Consider the following 22,966-nt stretch of genomic DNA (forward strand, 5'->3'; position numbering starts at 1 on the left):
AGCAAGAGCGTTTTGTTGTCGGATAATGTTTACCAAAGCATCTATGTGCTGCTCTTAAAGGGAAGTTGAACCTGTAACATTTGTCAGAAAAAAATGGTATGTAGGCATTTAAGTTACATGGATGACTGTGAATCAAAGTCACGATTTGTTAGTATTTCTACTTACTTGGCCAGCCTGTTCCCCATTACTCTGTGCAGAAGTTGTGCAGCTTTTTTTCTTTCAAAGGCCTTTTTTGTTTATTTAAATGCTGCATGAAACTTGGCCTGTTTTTCTTGTAGTATGAAAATACAGCATTCCTCATACTTACAGAGATGTAATCAGAGAGAGCCTTCGTTAAAGCTGTAGTTAAATTTAGCATCAAATCAAAAATTTTTTTCTTGTATCATGCCTTATCCTCTTACATCATTTATCTCTTCTGTTTGATGCTTGAAGATGGTACATGCTTATGACTGTGAATTCACAGTGAAATAGCCTATTGAGCTGGAATATTTGTTGATGCAAAAGACTGGTGAAAGCCCAGAGACTAAATGGAAGGGATGTGACCTATCCTTGGAAAAAAAACATTCTATGTTTATGTCATGACTTAAAACTGAGACATTTTCAAGACTTTTGGATGTATGTGCTTTGTTCTGCTAGCTATGTCTCAAGAGCCACCTCATTAACTCTCTCTCGTGTTTGACTCAGATCCACAGAAGGGCCCGAGCCCTGAGGAAATTGGCTAAGCAGCTCACTGAAAAAAAAATCGTGCTGTCCTCCAAATCCTTGCAGAACTACATCATGCCTTATGCTACTACTGCCATTTTTAATGAAAAAATGCTTAAGGTAGGTTTTTTGATTGGATGCCTCCATTTTAATACTTTTACCTTTCTTGTATCATTCTCCTTCCAGGACTTAACACTTTGAAAGGCTGATAGGGCTGTGGAATGAGTGTTCCCCTTGCTGATGAGACTGCTGCCATTCTTTTCAGTGGTGGAAAGAGGGTTCAGAAGATACAGATTCAGTCTGGGCCCAATCTTTTATCCGCTAAGCCTGTCCTGCATCTCCAAGATGGATTTCTTGACTGGGTTTTTGATTTGAGGTTATTTTTTGTTTTTAATTTTTGTAATCAGATGATTTTTTTTCCTATTCCTCCAAACTACTCACTTAATATTCTGTTGTGGTAAAGACTCTTCAGAGCAGAGATTAGTCACTGATTGGCAGCAGAATGTGTGGTGGTGGGGAGCATAGGTTGTATCTAGTAATTGAGGTGGGAATAAATACTGTTTTCATGGAGGATAAGGGGGAACTGCAGGAAATAGCTGAGAATCTCTGAAGTCAGTAGCAGCTTTGTAATTAAAGCTTAAAGGATGACAGTTTGTCGATCATTTTTCATACCTTTTATTTAAAACACATGAGATGAAATTACTTGTAGTGCCAGTCTAGATAGACTTTTTTTGAGACTTGGAAAGCTGAAGTTTTACAAGTCTGTGCAGTTCCCTGCACACATCAGTAGAACAGCAGAGCTGCTTATATTAGACCGAACAAATGTGGTCTAATTTGCTTACTGTTAGAAATCCTGTTTTGAAGCAGAAGCAATTAAAACTCAGGCATGTGGCTTGGCTCCTGCAGCCTTACAGACTGCACCAATCAGTGGAGTAGCTCCCATTTGAGTGATGGGAGGTAAAAATGCATTAACTGAAGCCTTGGTGGAGAAGAACAACACATTTTGTTTCACATTGGCCCAGCAATGTGATCTGTCTGTGGCTAGGTGTCTTGACTGGTTCATACCCGGTTTTAGCTCTTCACATAAGTGGGCCCATAGAATTGGTCACGTGAGGAAAAAAATTAATACATGCAGAAATATTTGGAAGAAGTGAGTCTGGAGATCAGCTTGGTGAACTATGATTTTTATCCAGGAACTAGGGAAGATGCGAAAGAGCTGAGTACCAAGCATCCTCGCTAGGTAAAAGTTACTTTCTTTGTCCTCTGTTGCTTTGAGTAAAGGATGCTTTAGACATTTGCTCAGCATGAATTAACAGTAATTAAATTTCTGTCTTTTGGGTAGCATGAAAATATGGTAACGGCCTCAGTTGAAGTTATTGGAGCTGTCTGCCGACATCTCTCCTGGTCAGCGTACTTGTACCACTTAAAGCATTTCATCCATGTCTTGCAAACGGGGCAGATCAGTCCAAAGTTGGGAGTCAGGTAGGTACTATGACTGTTGCTCCTCTAGGTTCCTGCAGTGGCTGGTAGGACAAAATTCAGTGTCTTAAGAAGCATCACATGTTTTTTTCCTCTTCACTGGGATGAGAGATTGCCGACTCTGAGGTGGGCTCATGTAAGTGAAAGTCTGGGCATGGCTTTACAGATAGATGTGACTGAGCTATGAAGGGGTTAGCAGGTGTTTGCTTTCTCACGCTATTTTTACTGTATGCATGCCAGCATTAGCAGCTCCTGCTCTTGCCTGACTGTCCCTGTTCCTAGGCTGCCTCCATTGCTCCAGCACTGCTGTCTGTGAGGCTTCACACTGAGCTACATCACAGTACTCATCTAGCTGAAAAGCTAGAACTTTTTTCTTTTCCTTTGGGTGTTACTTCAGCATAAACCACCTCAAGCTGTGCTTCCACTGAGTCTGAAATTTTTTTAGAGTGGCTTTGAGGTTTTCCGTTATGTTGGTCTATGCCACTTCTTTTTGTGTGGAGAGTTGATCTGTCTCTGTTTCTTCCACAGTTTGTTAGAGACAGTGCTGGAAGCCTTTCACTTTGACCATGAAACACTTGAAAAGCAGCTTATGACCATTGAGCACCAAGGTGAGATTTCTGCTCCTGAGTATAAATGCATTCCTTCTAATTGCTCAAAATGCAGTTAGTCAAAATTTTGTGTTTTACTCTTGAGGCATGTTAGAAAAATATCTTCGAGAGTAGTACAGATACTTCTTCTGTGTGTTGGCACCACAAGGACAAGTAGAGCAAACTATTTCCAAACTACCTCACCACTCCCCTCCATCCAGGCCTCCATAGGCCAAAATACCCGAAGCCAGGTTTATGGTAATCTGGGAGTTCTTCAAGGACTATGCCCACCCACGGCGTCTCAGCACTTTTGTCCTTACTGTGAGCTGATCTCAGTGTTATCAAAAGCCTGGGCAGGTTGCTCTATGTCTTGGCCCTGACTTACCCTGCAATTTCATTGCGAGAAATGGTAACACTGGCTTGTTCACCATTGTGGTTATCAAAGTTGCGGTCTCTGTAACATTCAAGAGCAGTGAGCATTGTTAAACTGTCTCTGGAGTTCAGCCAGAGAACAACTTAGTCTTTGCTTTAAGCCTTGCCCTGACAGGTGGTTTTCAGAAACCAGCATGCCATGACTTCTCTTCCAAGTGAAACAATTCTGTTGCTTAGTGATCATTTGCTGTCACTGGTGGTGGGCAGGAGCTCTGTCCGTGCCAAAGCCGTCACAGGAGTCTCTTTTAAGGACCGCATTTTGTACCCTCCTGCATGTGTGAGTATTTTTGACAATTACCTCGCAGGAGCTGCTTCCATGGATCCTGAGCTGGCGATAGAGGGTGAAGAAGCCATGGAGCTGGAGCAGAGTGCAGGGGAAGAAGAGATGACTGTAGAAAACAAAGGGGAGGATCTCCCTGAGGAGCAGGGAGAGCCTGTGCCAGTCCTGCCTGAGCAGTCAGCTGAGACATCTGAAGATGCTGAGCAAGTGACCAAAGCTGTTTCTTTATTACCGCGAAATAAAGAAGAGCTGGAGTGTCTGATCAAACATATCCAAGATACAGTTACATCCAACATCTTGCCCAAACTGCACAGGTGTATTGTTGCAAAGGTGAGAAGTTGACATTGGAAGGGGAATTTACAGATCTGTGCTTCTGCTCTAAGAGTTGGGGTGTTAGTGCAAAGAGACCTGTTAAAACTTACCGCACAAAACACAAACAGAGGAGAGGGAGACCACCTGAAAGCATAAAAGAGGCTTCACTTCATTTGGTGTTTCACTGAGACTGCTGACAGTTTCTCTTGTCTGTGTGGCTGTGTTGTCTTTACTTCCCTGCTTTGATCTGGATTGAGTCACACAAGTGAAACAATTCACTTCATGCAGCCTGCTGAAAAGTTCTCAATCACCTATTAGCACCCAGTTTAGCTTTTGTACTGAAAATGCAGAGAGTTTTCATCCTTTAGCTGCCTGCACTTTTCCTGTATTCAGTAGAGAAGGACAGCATCTCCAGAGGTTGTACATCCCATCCTAAGAAAGGTGTTCAGGATGAGTGAGACCAAATACTTTCAGGAGTGCTTATTTCTCCCTCATCATTCATCCCAATTACTTTAAGACTAGATGTGGGTGAGATAAATCCTTTTCTTAATTTCTTCCAGTCATAGTTCTTCATCTATAAAGCAGGTATGCACAAGGTTTGGGACAGCTGAGGGATACTTTTAAGACTGCCTGACCCTTTTGAAACAAACTGTATGACTATCTAAATGTATGATGTAGCTAAACCTTTTAGGGATGACTGAAGTCATCACTGTAATACTTAATATTGAAGTATGCTTCTGGAAGGCCTCTAACTTTTATAAAGCATTCTCAGTCTATCTCCTCCTTTTTTTTTTTTTTTTTTTTTTTTTGTTTTCCCCATTCTTTTCTGCCTGAGAGTGCACAGAGGGAGCTTGCAGCTTGCAATTCTTTTAATCTGCAGTGCAGAGCAGTAAGTCATCTTTTGAGAAGACTTCCACCTAATTATGAATAATGTTTATAAATTTTAGTTTAATCTTTCTATAAACCACTTCTGAGGTCACAATGTGAACGTCCCTCTGGGAAATACAGCACTTTAGACAAATACACAATTGTGCTTGTCTACAACACAAATTCACAATTGTTAAAATGCGGTCATGCTCTGTTCCTCATCCTCAAGTCTTCGAAAATAAAGCTACCTTGCCGTATTGGCTTATTCTCAGGGTTTGCTGAGGAAACACGGGGTTTGTTTAAAACTGTTTTCATTATACTTTTGTATGTTAAATGTGCATTATGTCTCTGTCTTATAAAGGTTAAAAGAGATGAGGAACACAAGCTTGTGAAATCCAATGTTGTGAATGATGACGAAGTAGTTCGTGTGCCTTTAGCTTTTGCAATGGTCAGGGTGATGCAGTGTCTTCCCCAAGAAGTGATGGAAGCCAACCTGCCAAGGTAAAGTCCAGAAGAGCTCCTCGAATGCTCTTCACTGTGTAGGGCATGAGTGCAGGCATCTTTCTCAAGCTGTAGTCATGCACATGGATAAATGTAGGAGGAGCATTCTTAACACACCTTAAATATTTTTTTTTTAGAAACAGCTTTTTCCTGGTGAAATACTCTGCTGCCTGCATTTGACTTTTATAAAGCTGAGTTTAAAAGGAATTTGGTAAATTCTTAACTAAGAGCAGAGTGGTGAAGCGGGGTGCAGATGTAGGGGTGGCAGAGCTGAAGAAATAGTACTGTACAGAAAGAAAGGACAGTCTGTAAAATCTTTTGAAGGAGGATGGGTCTGTGTAGGACTATAAAGCCTTTCTGTGAGGCTGGCTTTGAACAACATAGTTTTGCTTGTAAAACGTCCCTGAAAACCAGCCTTCCTAGATAGCTGTGTAATTAATTCTGCTCTGTTTGAGAGTGAGCTAAGCTGTCCATCTCTGCTTCCAGCATCCTGCTGAAGGTCTGCTCATTCTTGAGAAACAGAGCCCAGGAAATCCGGGACATTGCCCGCAACACTCTCACTAAAATCATGGAAGTTTTGGGAGCACAGTACCTGCTGTACATCTTAAAAGAGATGCAGTCCACTCTTGTCCATGGGTACCAGGTAATGTTGATTTCTTCCTCCTCTGCTCTTTGTAGGTCTTTATAAGTTTTAGGAGGAGAATCCAAAAGGAAATTTATTACCACAGTTGTTTTGCACTGGAAGAGTAGTTGATGTAACACAGTTAGATGATATTTTTAGATTTTTCAGTGAAGAGTTGAAGTACAGAGATGAAGGATGAATTCCTGGTCCCATTAAAATTAGTGGAAATTTTTCCAGTAACTTTAGTGGGGTCAAACATCATCAGAGGTGACTTGCTACAGAGAGCTTGTAGTGGAGATGCTAATTGCAACCTTACTTCCTGAATGCAGAGACAAGGCCCTGACTATTATTTCATCTTTCCTCTTTCCACAGTGGTTTGTGATAATAATTTCCTATATGTATTATCTCAGTGGGAAAACATGAGCTTCTGGCTACTGGAACAATGAAAACACTGATTAGCACAACTAAAAATAACAGCAAGAGCACTAGGGAAAGAGGGAATTTTAGCCCTCCTGCTAGTGTGTGGAGGGACAAAGATCCTCTTCCTGCCACCCACCCATGAATTCTCATTCTCCCAGTAGTTTTTCTGTAGCGAAAGCTCAGATGTGATATATGAGTTGTGATGTCTCTGCTGTCAGATCCCCCCTCCATCCAGTTACATCAGAGGTCCATGGAGGGTGGATGTAAACATGTTTTTTCTCTTTTTCTCTAGCTCCACGTTCTGACTTTCACTGTGAACCTGTTACTGAAGGGCCTTACTAACAAGCTCAGTGCTGGTGATTTGGATCCTTGCTTAGATATCCTGGTTGAGGTAAAAGCTATTCAAGATTGAAGGAAAGTGCATTATGAAGTGCTTGGGGGACACTAGGAGGAGCAGAGGGTTATCTGTAGATTGCCTTGTACTCAGTGGCAGACAGGGCTGATAATACGTTTACTGCAAAGGAGAGAGACTGTTTTTAATGAGGCATTGCCATACCCTTTGTAGAGGAACAACGTACCTCTAAGTGTGTGCCCTGAGCCCTGCATCTAAGGAGGGAATTGGTTCAAGAAAACATGTAACTGTTTTGCCATGTGCTTTAGATGGCAGAACAATTGTCAGCAGAGATTTAGTCAGTGCAGACCACAGGGTCCAGGAGCTCAGCTGGCAATCCGGAAAGGGGGTACATTCGAGTACAGTTTTGATCTGACTGAATTCTCACTCCTTGTCACAACACTACAGAGAGGTGTAAGAACAGCTTCTCCCACTAGTTTGCTGAGACTGATGTGCTTTGTATTGACAAAGGAAAACTATGTGTGATTTGTGGGGAATCCAGGGAATTGGGATTTTTTTGTGGGTAGGGAAAAGATGGTGTGGTTCTGCTGTTTCTGCATGAATTTGGCTCTACTTTTTTTGCTCCTCTCATTCACTTCTGTTGGCTCCTTTCCAAAGATTTTCAACCAGGAACTGTTTGGGGATGTAGCTGAAGAGAAGGAAGTGAAGGGAATTGTCTCCAAGGTTATGGAAGCATGCAAGAGCAAGAGTTATGATTCCTATGAAATTCTCGGCAAATACATAGGGAGGGGCCAGGTGACGAAACTTATTCTGCCATTGAAAGAGGTAAGAAAAGGCAGCCATAGCCTTTCTTAAGCCCTGAGTACTCTCCATTGTGTATGGTCTAGAAGAAATTCTGCAGCTTCTAGTGGCTACTGTGACATTACTTACATTATCCAGCTCTGGCTACTCATTTTCCTCTCGAAAGCCAGTCTGCACCAGCTTATAAAATGATAGCTTGCTATAGACATCCAAGACAAGGACTAGTGTTTTGGGAAGCTTTCTTCCGAGCTAGAAAGGAAATATTCCACTGTGGTTATTCAATTCACTCTCCTTCTACAGCAATGACTCTTGTTAATGCTCTTTACTCTGGCACTATAAGTTCTGCAGGCAGTTTTGTGACTGGATCCCTTGTGCCTAAGGAAACATTGCCAAAACATATTAAGGCTGTGTCCACGTGTAATAAAAGCTTCTGAAAAGATGCAGTTGTTTCAAAGGGATATGCACTTGTGGAGTAATGGAGCCCTGTCTGCTTGTGATCCCTGGAACATTTAGATGGCACAAGGAGAATGGACTGGAGACTGAGAACAGGCTGGAGGGGAAAGGGAGGGATGTTGGGGCAGAGCTGAGGTGATGGGATGTTCTTCATGAAGAGAGTTTGGGAATGAAGGCAGTAAATGAAGACAGAGGAGTTGGTCTGGCTTTTTCTGTGACTTCTCACAGAACATTGTGTTTTGTTGCCCTCCTGCTGCATTTTGACCGAGTCTCATGGTGGTTCCTTTGCAGATTCTGGAAAGCACTACAAGCCTAAAGAAAGTCCGGAAGGTGCATGAGGCACTACGTCACATCATGGCAGGGCTGATCTTCAATTCAGACATGAATGCTGACTCTCTTCTTCTCCTCAGTCATGGTCTCATCAGCGAAAACTTACCTCTCCTCACTGAGAAGGCCAAGTGAGTTCCGAGCTGTAACCTAGCTAGTCTGTTATCAGCTGGGGGTTTGCCTGCAAAAATGGCAACTCTCAAATCCAACTGATAATCTGTAAGGGCTTCCTTCCTTTTATTTACCCTTTGTTTTTGATGTGAGCAAATTATTTGGAGAGCCATAGGGCAGGGAGAGACTTGGAAATGGAAGTGATCATTTTCTGAACTTACAGGAGTTTATCCTTGTAGGTGCTTAAGGTCTTCAGTAAGGCTTTTTCACCATCTGATAAGCTGGTATATAGATTTGGGTGAAGGGAGAGTGTGTGTGTCTGTGTAGCAGGGAACAGCTAATGACCATGTAAGAGGCCTTTAGGGTCCTGGGCATTTTTATGGAGTCAAGAACAAGAGAAACTGTGGCCACTTAATCACTTCAGAGCTGGTGTAGAAGTCAGAGAGAATAGCTGTGAGATTTCCTCTCCGCTGGGTGGTGTCACTGCTCAGAATTAGGTTCAGGTGTCTCATATATCCTGTTACGCAGACTAGCTTGCACTATGATCTAACAGCTGTTTGCAGACTTCTTGGAGCAGTTTTTAAAAGCTATCAATAATTACTGCTCCCTTAAGTGAAAAACATTTAGCTGAGATTTCTACATAGCCATTTTGCCTTGAGTTGCAATGGATAACAAGGAGTGTCAAGATCCATCAGTTACCAACCCTCTGCTGAGGGAGATGTGCTTTTTAAACTGCTCTGACTATATGAGAAGCACTTGCCAAACAATGCTTAGATACACCCAGTGGCCAGGCATGAGAAAAAGACATGGTTATTGTGGAACAGTCTGTAAATGAAGTGTCTGTAAATGTGGACAGATGTGGAAGGGTTGTATGTTCACTTGGAGGAACTAGAAAGGTTTTGCCTGTTCACAGAGGAGAGAATAATGGAGATGTTATGCCAATCAATGTGCATTTGTTGGTCTGCACAATAGTGACATTGTTCCCAAGTCTGAAAGTCTCCTGTATCCTGTCATGTTGCTCTCAAGTTCAGTTGATTTCATTGTGTTCTGGCCATGACATGATTTTGCTTGCTGTGTGGGCAGCAGCCAAGCACACAGTCCAGCTCTCTCCACTTCCAGTGGCAAGCTTGTCCTGAAGAGGGTTGAAATCTGAATTTTTGTATTTTGGCTTGCACTGTTTTTCAGAACAAAAGTTGCACCTCCTCCAGATCCTCGGCTGCAACCAGAAAGCTGCTTGCTGCTTCAGCCCACTCCCACTCGAGGAGGGCAGAAAGCACCTGTCAGCAGCAGGACTAATACATCTATCTTGATTGAATCAGGACTTAGGGTAAGGATCTCCTCAGATACAAAGAGAACGCTTTGAAAAAAAGAGAATTTTAAGAATCTAAAGGCCACTTTGACCTAGCTTTATTTTGTGTGTAGTAACTGCAGTGAAGCCTCTTACAGAGCTATGAAAAGAGCTCACTGTCTTACAGATATTTTAATGGAGTATAGTATATATTCTACTATAACCTGAATAAATGTGTCACTTTACTTGACTCGTTTGAGTCCCAGCCTGACTTTGAGATGAATATATGTTTTTTATGCCAGTTGTTACACATGAGCCTGAAGAGATCCAAAATAAATTCCTCCGATGAGCATGTTTTGGAAATGTTAGATCCTTTTGTTCAGCTGCTTATGGACTGCCTGAAATCCATGGATGTCAAGGTACAGTTCTGAGCTGGTGCCTGTCTAGCCCACAAACATCGTTGCTCAGCTGAATTTCACGGGAAGAGAAAGGCTTCTAGCTTTCAAACCTGATTTCATAGGCATGCAGATAAACAAGTTTTTGAAGACTTGACATTTTAAGGGGGAGGAGTGATTGTTGCTGATGGCGGACTGAATGCTCTGCCCCTAGCGCTCCAAGTTCAGATTTCACCATTCTCTCCTGGAGCATTTTCATACTAGTACTCTACGGACCTCACAGACTATCTTTGAGGATGCTTGTGAGGGTCCTGTGGCTGCTCGGAGCAGTGTTGTTAGACATTGTTTCTCTTGATCCATCTGTAAAGTCTTTATCCCCAGCATCCCCGTCGGCCTCCTTTTTGGGCAACTTTGGATTCGAATGAGCCTAGGAGGAAATATGCTGACCTTGGAGATTCCCAGGAATGAAAGGCAGACCTTGTATACCGATAGATACCTAGAGCAAGACTTTCAGGGGGGCTGGGTTCCTGCCAGAGCAACCTCAAGGGCACCTCTGCTTCAGAAAGAGTTCTCACCATCTGCTGAGTCAGCCCTTTGTTAATGCCTTGCCCTAGGAAAATCAAAGGTGGTGAATTAGGGAGTGAGTAGAGAGCTTCATACCATATGAATAGTTTGAAAGTGCTGATTTTGTTGACAAATCCCCTTTTACCACAGTTGCAGATAGACTGGCCCTGTCTGTAGCAGTTAGAGTGAGAGAGGTGTTTTTCAGTGTTATTATACCCACTTGCTGACGTTTGGCTCTTTCTCACAGGTGATAACTGGTGCTCTGCAGTCCTTAGTATGGATTTTAAAGTTCCCTTTGCCTTCGGTCAATCTGAACCTGGAGCCACTAATCAAGCAGCTTTTCCTCTTGCTGAAAGAATTTGCCAAGACAGGAATAGCCAAAGGCCAGAATTTCCACTTGGTTGTGAACTGTTTCAAAGTAAGTCAGACCCTATTCTGCTCACCTCTACTTTGTTTAACTTTGTGGAATGAGACCTGTGCATCTGCAGAGCAGCCTGCAGCTGGCTCTGGAGAGGCAGCCTGGAGACCACAAGATAGGGAAGAAAAAAAAGATTTTGCTGGTTCTCTCCCAGGTGCAAATTTGGAAGAAGTTACCCTAGCAAATACAGAGTTTGGAGTTGAGGGAGTATTCTACATAAGCCTTTTTTAAAAAAATCTACCATACTATTTTGTTACTACCCTTTCTTTTGAGAAGTGTCAGTTTTGTACTTGAATATCGTGCTTTTAGCATAATTCATTAAAGTAAACCTTTGCAGCTGAAGAGGGCAGTTAATAGTAATAACTTTCACTTCTTGAAGTGTCTTCCTGTAGACGTCTTCTAAATGCTTTTTTGAATTAATTGCAACTTCATGATTGTATGGGAAAGTTAGAGTAAATAGTGCTGAATTCTAGTGCTGGAAGAATTTTCCCCTCTGCCGAGTTGCATTCCTTTATCCTTATTCATGTTCATGAGTGTCCCCACTCATTTCAAGGACCTATCTGAATTCATATATATTTGCTTGTGTTCAATTTTTGCCCTAAAATTGTCAGCTGAAAGCAAAATGATGAGAATAGTGTCGGCTACATGTTTCAGGGTAGTCTGTACTTTCAAATCAAAGTGGTGTAAGTGGAGTCGAGTTTTGTGCAGGCTTGCATTTTATGGTACCACATGTGTATTGACAATGTGCAATTTGATTTTTGCAGTCTGTAACAATACTTGTGAAGAATGCAAAGAGCCACATAACAGACAAGCAGCTCCAAGTGTTGCTTGGCTTTGCTGAAGAAGACATTTACGATTCATCACGCCAAGCTACTGCCTTTGGCCTTCTCAAGGTATTTCTGTGCAGCAGTGGTATGGGTTTTGAGCCACTGGAATGAGAGTGATTTTACCTTTTGGTGACAGCCTATAAGATCTTGACTCAGAGACAGGTCACATAATGCTCTTAAAGGCTACCCATTATAGGAAAAAAAGCAAAAGCTTTCACTGTTTAGCTTGCTGCTGTTTAGAATTGTTCGGCTGGTGATTTTATATACATCTAGTGCCTGCAAGGATGCCTTTGGGTCTAAGGATGTTTTTGCTAAGGGTCCACATCCCTGGGCTTTAGCGCTGTGTCTTCCAAAATAAATAAATCACCTTTGTAAGCTATTTTTTTTTCTTTTTTTAAGCCCCTCTGGCTATGTTTGAAAATGTGAAAAACTTGGTATTAATGTACTGCCTGAGAAAAGTGTAGTCACAGGTTATAATACTACATCCTGTACTGTGCAACTAAAATGGCATGACCCCAACTGTGCTTTCACGTTTTAGGCCATTTTATCCAGGAAGCTGATTGTTCCTGAGATCGATGATGTGCTGCAGAAGGTTGCTCAGCTGGCCATCACAGGCCAGAGTGAGCCTGTGCGAGTCCAGTGCAGGCAGGTTGGTAGAATAAGTCTTTCATCTTACTTTATTTACAGCAGTCTAATAGGATAGAGGGCTTAATGTGGTCATCTCGGCTTTCAGAGATGTGTCTTAGTCCTGCTGAATCCTCAGCCCTGTTTCCCCTTCTTACTAATCCTTATCTCCTTTTATCTGACTGGCTTGGTTATTGTGGCAGATGCGTAGCAAAAGCAGGCTGCCTGCCCATGGTGAAAACCTATGGCATAGCTTCAGAAAGAGGTGCTAGGCAGCAGTGATACTGTTCCTCCCTTGGAGGCCTTTAGGCCCATGTAACTAAGGTTTTGCCATTTTCTGCATCCCAGCAGACAAGAATTTGTCATTATCCATGGCCTTTAAATTACATTATCCTGCCCATTACTTCTTTCCTCTTTCTAGGCTAAAAACAACCAAAAGACAGCATTGGTTGCTTCATTTCACACATTGGAGTATGGATGCAGCTGGGGCTGTGCTTAACTAAATGGTGCATTTCCATAGTTACAGACTTAATTTTGAAGGATGCTGATGAAACTCTTAACAGAAGCCTGGTCAAGTCATAATAGTACTCTGGAGACTAATCTGGCAGATGTTAAGTGCCTGCAGATCCTGTTGCAGGCACAGAGCTTGAGATCAATTGGCCGCTTTTGGAATAGGAACTTACACACACAGGAGGAAGGAGTGTCTCTCCTAAACTTACTGCTCCATCATCATATTTGCCTCATAACCTTTTTTCTAAAGCTTTTCTTAGTGTTTCTGGTAACTCCTCTCTGTGTTTTATTCCAGATTTACTTAAAGTATATTCTTGACTATCCCCTTGGTGACAAGCTGAAACCCAATTTGGAGTTCATGCTCGCACAACTGGAGTGAGTTTTTATTCCCCACATTTCTGTCATAACAGAGCCTTGCTGCTTAAATGTGATTTTAGTGGCCTTCTGGTGTGCCATAGGGCCATTCATAACGAGCAGAGGGTATGGCTGAAGTCTTGATTTTCCTGTCTGTAGAAGTAAACTACATTTTTTCAGAGGCGGACATTTGGTAAACATCACAATTTTCTATTCCTCTTTTTCACAATTGGTTTTGCTTTTTTTTTTTTTTTTTTTTTTATCCCTCTGTAAACAAAGGTTCTGTTGTTTGCGTAGTGGTTAACCAGCTGCACTGCTTGTGAGCCAGGTGAACTGGAAGATCCAGAAGGAGTAAGAGAAATTGCATTTATCTGACTGCTGTCCCATGGTAATGGCCTGAACCGCTTGAGGCCCAGCTGATATCAGCTGTACCAATTCAGCAGTATGGAGAGGGCAGCATGCCCAAAACCTTCTTCTGAGCATGACTCTCCCTTGCTCAAAGTGACATGAGCCCTCCAGCATCATAGCACTGTGTTGTTGTGCTGACTCAAGTTGGCTGAAGCCCTGTTTTGTCCACTTGTGTCTGCCAGTGCCCACCCTCTGGGAGCTGGAGTTGGTGGGCCCATTGCTTCCTTTCTCCTGAGTACCAGACCAGCTGTCTGGTGGTTGTGGTAGAAGGATCCCTGGCAGTGTGTGTTGCTGAGCATTGGCCATTCTTGTAAATCATTAGCAGCTTTCCAAGGAATTAACCCAGCTGCAATTGTTAATTATTTCTTCATAGTTATGAGTATGAAACTGGAAGGGAGTCTGCGCTGGAGATGATTGCGTACCTCTTTGACATGTTTCCACAGGTAACAAGCACCTTATGGTATGAAGCATTAAGCAGTCAATTCTTGTCAGGTACTAGCAGTAACAGCATTTCCAAAGCAGTTTATATTGGGAGCACTTGGTAGTTCATATTATCTGCTATCATAATCAGAATGTTCACTTAGCTCAAAGAACTTGGCTGTGCGCCAAAATAAAAATGACATGCTGAAGAGTCTGTAGTACTTCATTATCTGTGTCCTCCATCTGCAAGTAAAATAGCGCTCTGTCAGCAGGAATTTGGATAAACTTTATGGTGATTTATGCTAGGAAGAAATTAAGGAAATTGGGTACGAAAAGAAAGTGAGTTTTCTCATTTCTCTTTTTTTAAAATCCATGAGGGATGTTGTTGACTGAAGTGGTATGTGATGTACTACATCTGTTTTGTTGGCCTGGCTGGAAAGCAAGGGCTTTTACAGTGGGATGGATGAAAATTGGAGCTGAAAAATTAACTGTGCATCTATGTAGGCTAACATACACAAAATGTTATGTTGACTCTGAGCTGTGCAGCTGGAGCTTGACTGAGTACATAGGAGACTGAGAGAAGTGCAATCAAGCAAGAATTTGTGAGGAAGGAAAAAAATCTGCAGAGTCAGATGTGCTTCTCCACCCCCTGATTAGATTAAGTGTCTCAGCATGGTTCCCAGCCACTCTGAAGTAGCAAAGCACTGTTATCACTGTGTTACAGAAGGGCCTTTAAGCCTGATTGCCACAGTACTTAGGAACCTCTGCCTGTTTCAGTGGGATTTAGACATTTAAATGACCTTTAAGGTTTGAGACTAACTTGCTGTCCCAGAGCTATTTTAGCAAGTCCGTGGCAGAGCAGGGATGGTGCTGCCTTGTTGGATCACCTCCTCCTTTCTGTTCAGCTGCCTTGACATGGTCTCCCCTTGGAGTTGGTATTGTTCCTATACATGGTTCAGTAAATACCCTGCTTTTTCTGTTTAAATGCCTGAAGCTCTTTGAAGATGTGCAGTTGGCTGATGCTTGTTTCCTTCTAGGAGCTCCTCCACAAATACTGCGGACTGTTTTTTCTCTCTCTTTGTATGATGATGGTAAATGATGACTCCGCCAAGTGCAAAAAGATGGCAGCTTTGACATGTAAATCTCTGCTCAGTAAGATAAACAATGAAAAACAAGATCTGATGTTTTCACTGGTCATGGAGTGGTTTCACAGCAAGAAGGTATTTGTTGTCTTTTCAAATCTAGACTGAGTCTAGACTCTACCTGTGGGCTAAGATTGTGGGCTGATGAATTGATAGGTTTAGTTATGCCTGATTTATTAGTTTTAGGAAAGCAGTACGAACAAGAATCAGCCTAGAATAAAACCTCATTAGAACCATGTTTATCACCATGGCACAATATGCAAGAAGAGGAGGGAGTGACGTAGCTTCATATACTTACACAAATGTAGGGAACCATTGCTGCTGTAGGTCAGCCTACAGACTCGATCCAGCAGTGCTTTGCACTGCTTTATTACAGTTTCCTTTCGATCAGGCATTTCCCCAAGGTTAGTCTTTGTTTAGGTGAAATGTTGGAGCAAATTCCTTAAAGCCTGTCTGATCTCAGTAATTGGCAGCCAGTGCTGTCTTTAGCTCAAACTTGCTTCGTTCTATTGCTGGCTGCTGGAGAGTAGCTAAGCTGAAGTCTCACAGGCTTCCCATCCTGATCTGAGTGCCTGGATGTTTAGTTACTTTCAAATAGGCCTCAGGACCCATTCCTCTGCAGCAGTGGAAGAAACATTTTTTAACACTTGATCCTTTTCATCTCTAATATGTTAAGTCCTGGCTTATAGCTATGAGATACCTGTTGTGTTATGAAGCACTGAAAAATGCAGAGTAGCCCACAAGAGCTCTGCACCTGGCAATCAGGGCTAGAAATGGTCTTTCAGCATTCAATTTTAGGGTGTGTTTTCAGGGATGACTTATGCTGCCAGGGTGTTTGTGTCCCTAGCTGGCAACATCTCCTTTATGATGGTGCTCTGAAAATCAGCCTCTTGTAGGATGCTGTTGCTACAGACAAAAGTGAGAGTTGCTACCAGCTCCTGCATGTGTGGCTGCAAGGTCTGGTTATCAAGAAATAATGAGGTTTTATTCTATGTGTCGGCAGAGCTCACACAGAAGGTTGGCTGCCCAGGCTTGTGGTTTGTTTGTTGAAGCGGAGGGAGTGATGTTTGAAAGACGACTTGAAGCTATCCTCACCTTGATTGAAACAGAAATCAACCCGATCAAATTTGAAAATGTAAGTTGTTTTACCATGTGTGAGACTCAGGGAAAGAGAATTAAGAAAACAAAAGAAGGGAAGAATAAGCATAGGAGGGATTAAGCTGTTGGACCTACTGTGTGGGACTAAGGAAAGATGCAAAGCACATGCATTTGTTCTGAAAGGGACATCACTGACCTAGACCTAGAACCACATTTCTGTCCATAAGCCCAAACTTGATGCCACATGTTGTAACACAGGGGCAAAGGAACTTTGCAGAGCCACCACCAGGCCTGTGCCTCTGGCTATGTTGAATATACTGCTCCTTGCCCTAGCCTGTTTTAAATATTTGTGGGTGGAGGGGGTTTGTGAGATGACCCTTGAATCTGTGTATTTGGGTTTTTTTCCTGTGTGACGTGGTGAGTTGACAGCCTGTAGCAATGTGTGTGTCCAGGTAGCTTTCCCTGACTCTGTGGTCTTTCCTGCTGCGGTAGGAGAGAAGAGACTTTGGTTTTTCTTGTTTAAAGAAAAGCAAAGTAAAACCACCATAAAAAATAATAGTAGGATGTCTTTGTAGCACTGGGCTGTCTTAGAATCTGTTTAGTTGACTATCCTGCTGACAACAGCTGGGAAATATGACCACTGGCAGAATGCAGATTTGTGTAATTGTGGAAGATCAGACGTGCCTCACTTGTGACTGCTTTGTTCAGTCTTATCTACAGCTTTAACTTTCAAAGAAGGTCCCTTCCTGAACTTCAGGCCATGGTTTTGTTTTATTGAAAATCTCCTTAGTGCACATGATTAACTCAAAGTAACAATGCAGCCTCAGATTATGCTTGGCATGTGATAATCTCAAAGAGATCTCAGTCACTGTGCCTGGGGAGTGGCCATGTGTGTTACTATTGTGCCAGGGCACCGTGCTGAACGAGAGAGAAGAGCTTTGTGGAGGCTCAGCGTGTGTAGAGTTGAAAATAAACTGTCTGCAGCAATGTCAAATTCAGTGTAATCACCCCCTGTGCTGTGACATGTGGATAAAGCACTGGCTGGTTATATCAAGCCAGCTGGTGATTGCAGGCACGGTCAGGACCTGAAGGCAATTTAGTAAAATACAGCGCACATAGTGTCCTCATAACAAGGGGCTCCACAGCTGACACAGGCAAATCTGAGCTCATCTTGGCTCTAAGAACAAGGTACAAATACGCACAAATACATGTGTACACATGAATGGCATACTGTGTGTGTAAATTGCATACATTTACAAGCCTGAGACTTTGTTACTGGAACATACTTCTATAAATATACAGAAGAGTGATTGCAGTAATCTCCTGCAGAGGTTCAGTCTCCAGAAGAAACACTTTAATTGAGTTGCTTCCCTTTGGTGTATGATGGAAAATTGGTGTAAGTCAATGTTCTCTTTGGAGGGTTCACCTGAGATTTATCTAGTGGGGTGAATAAGTCTTATCTCCGTTCCTCATAAGCATCTTTCTTGACTTGCTGATTTTATTAGATAACTGAAGAGGAGGAGGAGAAGGCTGCAGATAGGCTGCTGTTCAGCTTTCTTGTGCTGATAACAAAGCTAATCACAGAGTGCAGCTTCATTCAGTTAACCAAGAACAGTGAGGTTGTGAACAATATCTGGGGTAAGTATCTAGAATTATTATGACTGTGTTAGAAAGAGGATTCTTGGTGTGCTGTGTGGTTGTTCATGCCCTAATATAAACAACTGAACTCCGTTACACAAGGTTTGTGTGCTCCATAAATGCTAACACATGGCAGTTACTGGGCAACAGAAGAGCAAATGTTAATGGAATGGTTGCAGAATTGATGAAAACAGTATACCCTCTGTTCCAGTTACTGGGAAGTATTTTCTATAATCCCAAGAGCAAATAGTTGCAAATTATTGTGTGTTTGACCGTAATTACATCTTCTAGGAGAGCTGAAAGCTTTCATCTAAGGAAGATGAGATTTTCCTGATGAGATCATGCATACCAGCCAACAAGCAGTGGCACAGGGTAATAGTGTTGTAAATGCCGTGTGCATGCTGGGACATTAGGAGCTGGAGGCCATTTGAGTCAAGCAGTTTCCCTGTGAGTGAAATGCTGCAATGTCCGGCTGGATCATTGGCATTTTGTTGTTGTGTTTTTCATTTGCTTCATTTTCAATTATCAGAAAGCCTGGATCTGGCTGGTTTGCATCATAGAAGAGTTCAGTCTGCCAGGGGTGTTTTAGTGGTATAGGAGATACCAATATAATGCCTGGATTACCCTGTGATATGTGTAGTTTGGACAGAGGCAAGACAAGAGAGTGCCTCTTTCTCTTCTCCAAAATGTGCCGAGCTTCTCTCTGGGAGTTGGATCTGACCAGCTGGAGCAAGGCCAGCTCACTGCAGAGTCCCACAGCAGTGAGTCCTGAGACATCATGGGTAGAGGAGCTGTGGCACTGAGCCCATGAGGGGACCATGGGTGCTGGCAGAACATGACTTGGCAGCCAGGAGGGGTGCAGCAATGTATTTTTGCACTGTGCACACTTCTCTTGCCCAGTGGCCCTTTTCCTTTCCAGCAATATCCCTGTCCTGGCATGTTTGGAAGCACTGTAGTAGCATTCCAGAGTACCTGGTCACAGTGGGGACGTTTGGTTACCTGTACTTTTTGCCGCTGTCCACTTTGGCTGGGCAGAAATTCCAAGGAAGCCTTTGATTACCTTCTGAGCAGATGAGCACGATTCACTGCCTTCACCTTTGGGCTGTAGCATGTGCTGTGGTAACTCCTGGAGGGACCTGGTGGTTTTTTTTTTTTTTTTTTTTTTTTCCTCTCTTTCTCCCTCTTGCTGGACCAGCTCCATTGCTGAACTGAAAGAGATTTTCTTCCCCCAGGTCATGTCCAGTCTCACCTGTGGTATCCTCACAGCTGGGTCTGGCTGACAGCTACTCAGATTTTTGGTTTGTTGTTCGCATCTCACAAGCCAGAAGATCTTGTCAGCAAGTGGAAGGAAAGGAAGGCAGGGAAAAGGAAAAAGATGTCGGCAGAGCTGCCTACATCCACATTCTTCTTGATAGCCGAACTGGACGGAAAGGTAGTGATGTCTGTTACTCCTCCTGCAGCTAGCTGTTTCCTGGCTGGGACACGAAAATACCTTTAGTAGCTTGGCATGCACATTTCTCTCTTATTTGGTTCCATCTGCTGCCTAACCCTGCTCATTTAAAGCATCTGAGCAGATTTTCCCTGGTGCTGGGAGGGGACTTTTCTAGGGTCTTAGCAGCACAAAGACTCCCCATGGGGCTTTTTGCCTGCCGTGCAGGCAGAAGTTGTGTTGAGCCTGATCCTTTTGTTTCTCCTGGGGACCACTTCAGTCATTTTGTTTTGCAAAACACCACTTCGGATTTCTCCTCTTTGCTCCCTCTCATGTAAAAATTCCCTTCCCCTTTTTGTCTGCCCAGATGAAGGAGCTTGTGTTTGCCTTTTGTCATCAGCTGCAATCCAAGTTCCTGGACCAGTCTCTGGGAGAGCAGGTGAGAGAAGGAGGTCTGGGGCTCTGTAAGGGCATGAGGCAGGCTGGGGACCATAAAAATGTGTTATATTTTAGTCTGGACAGCAGTGTCACTGTCTGGTGACAGTTCAGAACAATATACAGTGCAGGGCCAACTGCTCTTGAGATGAGGGTGTCTAAGCAGGTGCATGTCACAGAGGGCCAGCAAAGTCCCCCCTTGCAGTGTCAGTCTGTCAGAGCAACTGAGTCATGGCAGGGACAGAAAGGGGAGGCATCATGCAGGACTACGGTCCTTTCTGTCTGGCCTGCTGTCAGGGAGAGTCCTGCTCTGTGGAGCCCAGACTGGAGCAGACTGGGCAACCAAATCCTGGAGCTGGGTCCTTCAGCCACACTGCAGTCATGGCTGTTCTGCTGGGAGCTTTTGACCCAGTTTATACCACTGCTTGAAGGCCTGACCCAAGTGTGAACCTGGTCAGATATTTCCTCTGTGGAAAGCCAGGGGCTGCCCGAGTTAGGGAAGAGAAAAGAAGCAGAGGCATGCCAGAACCTTAAAGGAACACTAGCTGATGTGTTTCATGTAGTGTTACAGTGCTTGCTGACACTGGGTACTGTGGGGAAAAGGGTTTTGGTATCACCACAGTATTCATCTTCCCCAGTCTGGGGAAAGTCTCCCAAACTGCAAGGGAATATTGAGGTAGACCTTCCTGTTAGGAGTAACATGCTCTGTCACATGGGATGGGCTGAACACATTATATCCTCCTGGATTAGCCAGTTCCTCTTTCAGATCTAGCCCTGGCTCTTCCATGCCTTGGTCATTGCTGGTGCCAGCACTCTGGGAAACTGTGACTGAGCACTCTGTTTTCACACTTCAGGTTATAAAGAATTTGCTGTTTGTGGCCAAAGTTATTTACTTGCTAGCCCCTGCCTCAGAAGAGGGTGAAGAGGCTGAAGGGGAGCTCAGCTGTGAAATGGAAGAGCAGGAGGCCTCTGAAGATGAGGGTGAGAGAGACCTTTCTGCTCAAGGAGAGGGAGAAAGGGAGGACACAGAAGAGAAGGGCCGGCCAGCCACACTGCTATGGGTAATGAAGAAACTCTCCCTCATGGCGAAGCGAGAAGCAGCGTATTCCCCTAAGATCCCCTTAAAGGTAAGAACAGGTTAGACCAAATGCATTTGATGTTGGAGGCACTTGCGCAGCAGTGTGTTGCTTTGGCTTTTTGCTCCCAGGAGACCAGCTGCAAAGGGTGCTGGGAGCTGCTGCTGAAGCTGGAATTAGTACATGCTAGGGAAGAAACAAGTATTTCAGGTAGGGATTCTTGAGAAAGGCTTGTGGCAGGCTACTTCTCCTTGCTAATGGTGTGGTTCTGTGAAAGGTAAGAAAGCTGATGGCACAAAACTGAAGGGGAAAGAGCACTGCCTGCAAAGCAGGAACAGTGTGCAGTTACTTGCTAGGAGACACAAGGAGGATATGGAGAGTGACAGAAAGGTACTGCGGTTCCCTGTGGTGTGGAATTAAGAGGCTGAGCTTTCATATCTTCAGCTCTCTCTGTAGAGGACAGAGAAGAAGTCTGTCTTTCAAAGTGTTAACAGCTAGCATCATCCTAGTGAGATCACAGCTCATGAATTTACAGACCCCATGGGGCTGTGTCTCATCTGAAGGCTGTACTTGGCAGCAGTAAGACCTTGTAAAAGCAGTGAGTTTCGAACAACTAGTGCATCTGAAACAACTCCCTGTATGCTGCGCAGTGATGCATAGTGTTCTCATAACAGTTCAGGATAGGCAGTTTCCTCCTACCTCCCTTCCCTCATTGTTCCTTACACTCATTTTCAGAGAAGCTGCGTCTTTAAGTTCTTGGGAGCAATCTCGGTGGATCTGGGAAAAGACAGAATCAAGCCGTACCTTCCAACAATTCTCACCCCTCTGTACAGGGAACTGAACAGCACCTATGCAGAGCAAGGTAAGTGATTTCCTTTGCAAAGAGTAGCAAAGAGGAAGGTGTGTCAGTTCTGTGCCTCAGCGCAGACACCGCCTGTCGTTCCTTTTGTCTGTTGATGCACAGCCATCATAATTGAGTGAATTTCAGCTATCTGCAGTCTAACCAAAGTACCAGGGAAGGAGGGGAGTGTGAGACAGCTGAAGCAAAGATTTATGTGATCACAGAGAAAAAAATGGAAATGAAGCTAGGCAGGTTCCTGCGTTAAGTGGATGAAACTTGAATATGCGATATAGTGGAAAAAGTGTAGTACTCATGGTGGCAAGACTGAGCAGAGGAACTGACTGCAGATCTCAGAGAAGAAACAAGTCTGTTCCCAAGGGGAGGAGAGCTACAGGAATGCACATGCTGTATGTGCAGGAAGGCCTATACCCTGCTGAATTGTGTGCAGAGAACTTCTCACTGCTTCCTGAATGAGTCCAGGTCATTCTCCCACTAGATACTACCTGTGCAAAAACAGGTGATCTGTATTTGTTTAAAAAAGTGAAGGAAACCTATGTGTATGCACTGTGGAAAATGAACAGTAAAGACTGCAGAAAGACCTTAGGACTTAACTGTTAGGCAGTAAACTGGCAGATAGCATGCCTTGTATGATCTATACAAAGTGATGCCTGGTGGGAAAAACTAACAAATTTCCTATTTAACATGATGAACTTTTCATTTAAGAGCAAGACTTTGGTGTTCTGATAGTACATGAAAATGTGCTCAGTCAAGAAGCAAATCCAATGTTAGGAAAAGAACAGAGGACAAAATGGAAAACAATCATACAACTCTGTAAATCCATAGTTTGTATATGCTTTGAAAATACAGTGTGTCCTACATCCAAGAAAGGATATGGAAGACATGGAAAAATTTGAAGAAGAGCAGTAACAGTGCTCTGGAACAGCTTCCATGGAAGAAAAATTGAGTTAGCTAATACGATTTTGCTAGGAAAAATAAGAGACTTGGAGGGGATAGAATAGAGATTGACAAAACTATGAGTGGATAAACTTGCTTTTGTTTTCTCTGTCAGTGCAAGAGCTAGAGGCCACCAAATGAGTGTTCAAAAATAAATGCAGTGGTGGTTTTCCACATGATGGGAGCAGACCCAGAGAACTTGCTACTATAGGATGTTGTGGAGACAGGTAGCTTACACAAGCTTCAGAGGAGACTGTACAAGCAGGATCTGTTGGAAGAATGAGGGAAACATTTGCTCT

General features: G+C 43.4%; 1 protein-coding gene across 1 annotated transcript in view; it reads left to right on the forward strand.

The window, feature by feature from the left end:
• UTP20 (UTP20 small subunit processome component) overlaps positions 1–22,966 on the forward strand; it is a 64,624-nt gene that overhangs the window by 40,291 nt on the left and 1,367 nt on the right. The window contains exons 38-60 of the mRNA XM_062585968.1: positions 685–822; positions 2,045–2,184; positions 2,710–2,789; positions 3,506–3,810; positions 5,021–5,160; positions 5,647–5,803; positions 6,495–6,593; positions 7,212–7,379; positions 8,100–8,266; positions 9,432–9,573; positions 9,837–9,953; positions 10,741–10,911; positions 11,676–11,804; positions 12,277–12,387; positions 13,168–13,247; positions 14,008–14,077; positions 15,092–15,274; positions 16,200–16,331; positions 17,800–17,932; positions 19,165–19,364; positions 19,729–19,800; positions 20,651–20,923; positions 21,608–21,734. Of these exons, the coding sequence (XP_062441952.1) occupies positions 685–822; positions 2,045–2,184; positions 2,710–2,789; positions 3,506–3,810; positions 5,021–5,160; positions 5,647–5,803; positions 6,495–6,593; positions 7,212–7,379; positions 8,100–8,266; positions 9,432–9,573; positions 9,837–9,953; positions 10,741–10,911; positions 11,676–11,804; positions 12,277–12,387; positions 13,168–13,247; positions 14,008–14,077; positions 15,092–15,274; positions 16,200–16,331; positions 17,800–17,932; positions 19,165–19,364; positions 19,729–19,800; positions 20,651–20,923; positions 21,608–21,734 (3,334 nt within the window). The remainder of the gene's footprint in view (positions 1–684; positions 823–2,044; positions 2,185–2,709; positions 2,790–3,505; positions 3,811–5,020; positions 5,161–5,646; positions 5,804–6,494; positions 6,594–7,211; positions 7,380–8,099; positions 8,267–9,431; positions 9,574–9,836; positions 9,954–10,740; positions 10,912–11,675; positions 11,805–12,276; positions 12,388–13,167; positions 13,248–14,007; positions 14,078–15,091; positions 15,275–16,199; positions 16,332–17,799; positions 17,933–19,164; positions 19,365–19,728; positions 19,801–20,650; positions 20,924–21,607; positions 21,735–22,966) is intronic.

Source organism: Rhea pennata, chromosome 1 (assembly GCF_028389875.1).
Source record: "Rhea pennata isolate bPtePen1 chromosome 1, bPtePen1.pri, whole genome shotgun sequence".
NCBI lineage: Eukaryota > Metazoa > Chordata > Aves > Rheiformes > Rheidae > Rhea > Rhea pennata.